Genomic DNA, 7,225 nt, shown 5'->3' on the forward strand with positions numbered 1-7,225 from the left:
AAGGTCAGAGAATCAGTCTAGCAGGCTTGTACCCCTTCATTGGTGTGTAATCAATTGCAAAGAAAAGTCAAAATAACTAAATATGAAAAATTAGGAACAGTTGTTGGGAAAAAAAGCCAGTTTTCTCCGACGCTGGTCGGCCGACCATCCATGTAGCCGAAGCTTCAGTTCGATATCAGACTCTCTTTCACTCGAGACACGAGCAAAGAATCCATTTTCCTTCAGACTGATTTGACCACGTGCACGTGCCAAGCTATTACGTCCCCCTGGCCTCTGACTTGGAAAAACCACTTCACCAACTGAAGTTGTTTCTAGCGTTGCTGATTTCAAAGAAATGTTGTCGGTGTGTTTGTCATATGGGCAGCGTTCGGTTGTTGCCGATCTTGTAGACGTGTCGCTTGTTGTCGTTGGCCGAGCGTAGATGGTAGACGACAAAGTCCAAGAGATGCATATCGTAAGACGTCATGTAGTGGCAGGAGATGAGGTAGTCGGAGCAACAGCTCGGGCCCTGAAAAAGAAAGCAGAACAGTTAGATGCAGTTTTTGCTGGTGCTGCCCATGCTGCTTCTGCTGTTGCTTGTGCTGCTTGCTGCTGCTATTGTTGCTACTATTTCTATTGTAATGTTATTACTGCTGATGCTATTACTGCTCAGTGATGCTGCTGTTGCATGTATTGTCGCTCCTGTAGCTGTTGCTGCTAACCTGCTTCTCTGGTGGCTGCTGCTGCTCCGCTGCTGCTGCTAGTACTACTGTTATTACTGCTGCTGTCGCTGCTGCAATTGCTGCTGTTACTATTTTGTAACACAACTACTGCTATATTGCCAATGCTAGGCCTATACTTTCTGCTATTGCCATTTTGTTTGGCTGCTGATATTACTGTTCTTACAACTGATATCCATGTTTGCAACTACTGTTACTATACTGTTGTTGCTGCTACAGTTGCTGTTGTTCATCTTGCTAATTATTGCCGCGGATCGTACTATGCTGCTACTGTTTCTGGCGCCGTTGTTGCTGATGCTGCTATTATTGCTGCTGCTGATTTAGCGCTGCCGCTGGTGCCACAATGCTGTTGCTCCTGTTGCTGTTGCTATTGTTGTCGAGACCGCTATTATTGCCGCTGCTGTTGCAGCTGCTGACCTGCTGCCGCTACTGTATCTGTTGCTGCAGTTGCTACTGTTACTGGTTGTGCTTAGTGTTCTTGCTGCCGCAGGCGTGAAGTTATTGATGCTGCTGTTGCCAATGCAGCTGTTGTTATGCAACAACTGAGTTGCTGTCGATCCTGCCGTTGCTACTGCTGCTGCTGCTGCTGCTGCTGCTATACAACCTGTTCTTCAGTTTGAATCGCTCGATAGTCTGGAAGCCAACAGGATTCTTTCTATAGTTTTCTTTTTGAGATATTTGAGGTATCGATTCATTGCCCGAGAATAGGAATTACTGTTGGAAGCTCAAATTCTCAGAATACTTCTGTTGCTACATGGGCTTATTTAAACAGAAGGCAACAAAGCGTGTATATTATTTACCTGGGGTATTTCGTACTTCCTGTACTTGTGATACCAGTCCGGTAAGTGATTGTTTACGAAGTCTACAAGGGACAGAGGTAGGAAGCGAGACCTGTTGAGTGAGTCCCTGGAATCGCCTGCGATCACGTCCAAGGATTGCATGCAGAATCCCATCCCTACATCCTCCGCCTTGTAGTCCTGTTTGCTGCACCGGTAGTTGTCAGCCTCAGCGAACCGCTTCAGGGCTTCCCTGCTCAGCACGTAGCCCGCCCCGCCGCTCATGTAGCCTTGCTTGACGTACGGGGTGAAGTTGTGCCCGTAGTATAGCGGCGCACTACTGTTCTTGTCCCGCAGGAAATAGCGGAGGTTATCCACGACGACGTAAGTGTCGTCGTCAGCCTTCATGAACCAATCCGCATCCTGGAAGTGGTGGCGGTAGACGTATCTGAATGCCGTCCGGGTCTTGTTCCACAGGTTGTCGCGGCCCTCTGACACGTCCAGGCCGATAGCCGGGAACTCCGGGTCGGCCTGGGTGCTCATGTACAGGGTGACGTCACAGCGCGGACCCCACGTTTGTTTGACGTGAGTCGCCTTGGGGCGTAATGAGGAGGGTGACGTCATGATCCAACAGAGCACTCGGACCTCCTTGGAATCAGTTGATGGTGCTAACGTCAAAGACCCTTTCGAAAGACAAGAAAGAAACGTTTGGAGTGTATGGTGGCAAATGCTTTAAAAGCCATAATAAATTTTGTAGGTGACCCCGGACTCCTATAGGGCCTTAAATCTGCAATCACTAAATCGTACACAATAAACAGTTCTATAACTTTGTATATATTCTACGCGTCAACGTTGTGTCCACCACGGCCAAATTTCTTGTGTTAGCGAAACAAATTCTTGCTACTTGATACTTTTTTTAATTTCCTCCAAAATACTCATTTTAAAAGTTTTTAATAAGCAATTAGCAGTTAATTAAACCTATATTATACTCGGAAATACTCGGGCGGTATCCGATTTGCCGACGAAACGAACTCGGCAAACTTCGGACATTTTCGGAAAAATGTCCGATGTTTTTGTAATTACTGCCAAGTCGGACCCTACCTGGAACCCCATCAACAAAAAAACTAAAACAAATGTATAAACAAAAAGTAATGAATCCAAAATTCAGGCTCCCAATTCAACCACAAGTTTTGGTTGAATTTAACAAAAATTATAACCCACACAATAAGGTAGTAAAGCGTAACCCAATTTTGTATAGTTGCAGTTTTCACCCCTGCTTTGGTAAAATTAACCCAGGTAATTTTTCAGTGCAAGGGAGCAAATACAATTGGTTTTTCTTCAGATTTTTTTTTGTCCCGACCGACCGACCGACTTCGGAGGCAAACCAAATACATGTACACAGAAAACACAAAGTGGGTAATTTGACCCAATATCGTAATAATTGAGTCATTTTGTCCGTGTAGTGAGACACTATTACTCATTTTTTTTACGATAATGAGTCTAATTACTCACTTTGTGTTTTCTGTGTAGTAGAAACACAAACACCCTTATATACTGAGCCTATACATATCTCCAACGTGAGAGACATAAAGATCATGAGACTGGAGTCGGGAGATACGAATTGCAGACGAAGTCGACGTTTGGAAGACTTTCTAGACTCGTATACGCGTGACGCTTACATAATAAGCATACATCGAAACTGTTTTGAATGAGGGGATCGAGTTCCCTTGAAGAAACATTCTCTGAAAATTTAATAGCCGTTATAATTGGTTTTCACACCCGACGTCTGTGATGCCTAGCGAGACGTGACTGGAACTAATGATAAGATGAACGGAGTATATTAACGAGGCAACGTTTACCCTCCCTGACGTGTTATACAAGTGTGTATCGAACAAAATATAACGGAATGCCAGATGTAGAGTGTGTAACCAACATAGACAACATATAGTTTGAAAGACACCAAACCTCCAAATCTAAAAAAAAAAATTGACAGACTTATGAGTAATTTTCCAAGAGAGGTCAAATTGACCATGGGACCAAGTTTTCAATTTCAGGCACCTGGACTGGTAGGCTATCTTTAACATCCTTTTCAGCTCTATTATAAACCTTTTCAGCATATATGTAAAAATATTTAAGAAATTGCACAAATGGAAGACATTATTGGACAGTGGGCTTACAGTAACATGTTTCAATGTTTGAAGCACCAACATCACATCTTAATCACTGGCATTTTCTCAGCAACCCATAGGCCCTATGCTGTTTCCATGATTTTTCTTTCGGTATGGGAAAGAAAAGCTCGCAGCTTCAATCTGATGTCCAAAACATGAAATTCACCGATCATGTTTTTGAAAACAGGAAAATGTTTCAGGATTGCATGTTTTTGGCGTCACCCAGTAGAGCGGGGAATTGCAATATTTTGCCGGAGAAACTCCGTCACATTACTTCGTCCTTGAAAAAGGTTAACACTACTAACCCAATGACCCATTTACTGTCTTACATTTAATGTTAGTAGCTCAACTGTCATAGGCCCCCGTGATTAATACCCCCACTTCCGGAATTCAGGAAAAAATCTCACAGCTCTCCAAGGTGTCCGAGACACACATATAATTAAAGCTTATTTCACGTCTTTCATTTTCTGTTCAATGGGTTTTTTTTGGAGGGGGGGGGGAGGGGGTGGGGGTTTAACCAATGACTTTTGGGAGAACATTCACTCCAACGATGATCACCCCTAAATTTGTAGTGCTGTAGCCCATCGCCATTTTGAAAAATGATGGTGTAAATCGAGGATTTTCTATTGTTCCTCTTCCTTTTTCCTTTGTTTATACTCTCTAACTTTTTTGGCAACAGCTCTCATTCGCTTTGTGCATACCTTCTAATCGAGGTCGTCCTCGATTTGGTTCATGTCCTCAATTCATCGATGATGTTGCACGTGGGTGTCCTCGATTTACACCATAAACAAATGCGATAGATTGTGTAGGCCTATAATAATTGGCAGTTGTATTCCAATACAATGGTGCATTCCTGGTATACACCTGTTCGGTTGTAAACGTTACATGTAATACATTTCATTTAGATATGGGGTTTTGGCTATTGTCTAAAATCAAAGAAAAAACGTGTGCAGTTTTGTTTTTACTGTCTAAGCCTAGTAGACATGCATGCAAGTAAACTATGCACAGATGATCATCCTAAAATCTCGATGCTAGTAAATAGCAATCAATATTGTATACTTTGTTTGTTCACCCATTGTTATGGCCAGGTGCTAATAATGTGAGTGGGACCTACTAGCTCAACGCCTATTCTGAAGGACAAATACATGCCAGCTGTTTCATTTATAAGACTGTACGTGGAGAACAAAATCATATCGATGGATTCATTGGGATTTTTTTCCAAAGGACCACACCAATTGTTTCTGAATGTTTATATCTAATGTTCATACCAAAGCGTTCTGCCCCTTTTCCATGAGAGTAAAGGATAAGTTTAAAAAAAAAAAACACCCAAATGGTGCCCCTAGAATATGATAGCCCAATTTAATAATAATAAGCTTTCTTTTAGTGAAAGCATCATTCAGATCGCTCGTGTACTTGTCCCGTTATGGAATTTTGAAAACAAACAATGTTTTTTAACCTTGTCCACGGATCACAGTTATAAGTAGGGGGTATTTCAGTGAAAAATGAAACCATGTCATATCCTAAAAATGATATCAGAATAATCCCATGGTAGCTACATAGAAGGCAGGGCCGAAGGCAAATTATTTTATGGATATTTCCTTGGTTTTGTTTGGTGTTTTCCTTCCCCTATGGCCTTACTTGTCCAAAGTATACATTCTACACGTGAATAAGTAATTTGGTTCCACAATTGATATCACTTGGATCCACAATTGATATTTGTTTGGTTCTACCAAAGCTATTTTTGGTTCTATACATGTTGACTTTGTACTACAACTTGCCTTGCAATAGCAACAAAAAAATCAAGGATATATCAAATATAAGAAATACTACTTTACTAGTATATCCAACATGTTAAAGGGTAAATACAACATTTGCAAACATCAAAAAATAAAACTACCAAATCATTTTGAAATACCTTGCTGGACTGTTAGTGAATGACAGAGTAAAGCATCCTGTAAAATCATGGCACCTGGTAAACTGTCATTTTCAAGAAAAGTGGTATTTTTGTATCAATTTCCAACGCTGATCGGCCGATCAGCGTTGGAAAAAAACTGGCTTTTTTCAAATAGTGGCCCCAATTGACAATCGCACTTGTTTGCAATCGATTACAAACCTATGAACGGGTACGAGCCAGCTAGACTGGTTCCCCGACCTTACAATTCCCCAATGTATGTAAACTGCTGTTTCTTCTTATATGGAGTCAGGGAACCAGACTACAGGAAAATGATTGTTTTTCTTGGTTTTATAGCATTTTCGAACCCAAAACCTAAAAAAAGTCAGTGTAACTATATTTGCTATATATTTCCAACCCCCAAATTCCATCCATTTCTGAAAATTACAGCAAAAGCAAATGATGTATATTCCCTTTAAAGATACACACTGGTATGTTTTTACTCTTCGGGTAATTTTACTCACCTAGAATAGAACTTGTAGGTTTACTGCTCGCAAGACTTCTTTCAGCTTTGAGTTTGTTCAGCAGACTGCCATTTTTAGGGTTCACGTTGGGCGAGTCGGTCCTTTCGTTCAAGTTGAAGTTTCGCCAGGCGAGCCGATACCCCTCCACCAGGGATTTGCTGCCCGTCTCGGACGGGGACAGCATCAGGCTCACGCCGGTAGCGAGGGCGTACAGCGCCAGGAGAACGACCAAGAACGCCGGGACGAGCCAACGGAGAAGCGATCGCCGCCGTAGCATCTTGGGACGCGAGATACTCGCGTGGCACTCGCGTGGCACTCGGGCGAGTCGCAATGGGACGAACGCGAGATCGAGAATCGTGTGCGCGTGTCACCCGGTGATTGTCGCGTTATTATACTGTCCGACAAGCGTTTATTATTGTAGTCACCGATGTATGTGTGATTAACTGGCCGTTTACGAAACATCGACTTCGTTCTGGACGCCGGCTTCATCCACTGGCTCAACAAAAATCAAGAAACGTTAAATACTAAAACAAAACCTTATACAACTCCGGCTCGAATTACAAGATTCAACGCATTTGAAGTTGAACATTGAGCCGGAATCTCCAAATCTAGTGGCCAAAAAGAAGATATGCACCAGTCTCCTCAAACGACGCCGAGATTTCCATTATGAAGTAGCCTGCCAACATACATTGTGCAATATGTTCATGAACGGATGCATTAGCAAGTGTATCGTCATTAATTCGCAATGAATTGATCGGTTTAATCGTTCAAGGCCATTTTCGCCCCATGTCGCCGTGAACTAGTTATCGCTGTTATTATCAGGCAATTAAATAAAATAAACTCTGATTGATTGATTTATCCCTACAATCACAGTGAAGGTTATTGAGACCAAACTGTTCTTGAATTAATCAAAATCAGAGCTAGAGCAAGCCGGAAACTAAATTGGTAATAAGCTTTCACAGTCATTTTTTTTTTTTTATCCAATAAATTTGTAAAATATTCAGAAATTCGTTGGATGAAGTGCTACTACAGCTCCTATACAATGTATATAGAAAAAAATATCATCTATGAAAATCCGAATTTCCGGAGCCAAAAATACATCTGTTCAAATTAAAGAATTAAGTGCGGTCTAAATTAAGACTGGTCT

General features: G+C 41.9%; 1 protein-coding gene across 1 annotated transcript; it reads right to left on the reverse strand.

Moving 5' to 3' along the window:
- Nucleotides 1-125: 125 nt before the first annotated feature.
- LOC119719370 (glycoprotein-N-acetylgalactosamine 3-beta-galactosyltransferase 1-like) lies at nucleotides 126-6,439 on the reverse strand. Its single transcript, XM_038188799.1, has 3 exons — nucleotides 6,079-6,439; nucleotides 1,520-2,178; nucleotides 126-508 (listed from the first exon to the last, which is right to left on the reverse strand). Exons 1-3 carry the CDS (start codon nucleotides 6,353-6,355, stop codon nucleotides 353-355), a joined length of 1,092 nt encoding a protein of 363 aa, XP_038044727.1. The 5' UTR covers nucleotides 6,356-6,439; the 3' UTR covers nucleotides 126-352.
- Nucleotides 6,440-7,225: the final 786 nt, after the last annotated feature.

This window comes from Patiria miniata, unplaced genomic scaffold, assembly GCF_015706575.1.
Source record: "Patiria miniata isolate m_02_andy unplaced genomic scaffold, ASM1570657v1 HiC_scaffold_8, whole genome shotgun sequence".
NCBI classification, from domain to species: Eukaryota; Metazoa; Echinodermata; class Asteroidea; order Valvatida; family Asterinidae; genus Patiria; species Patiria miniata.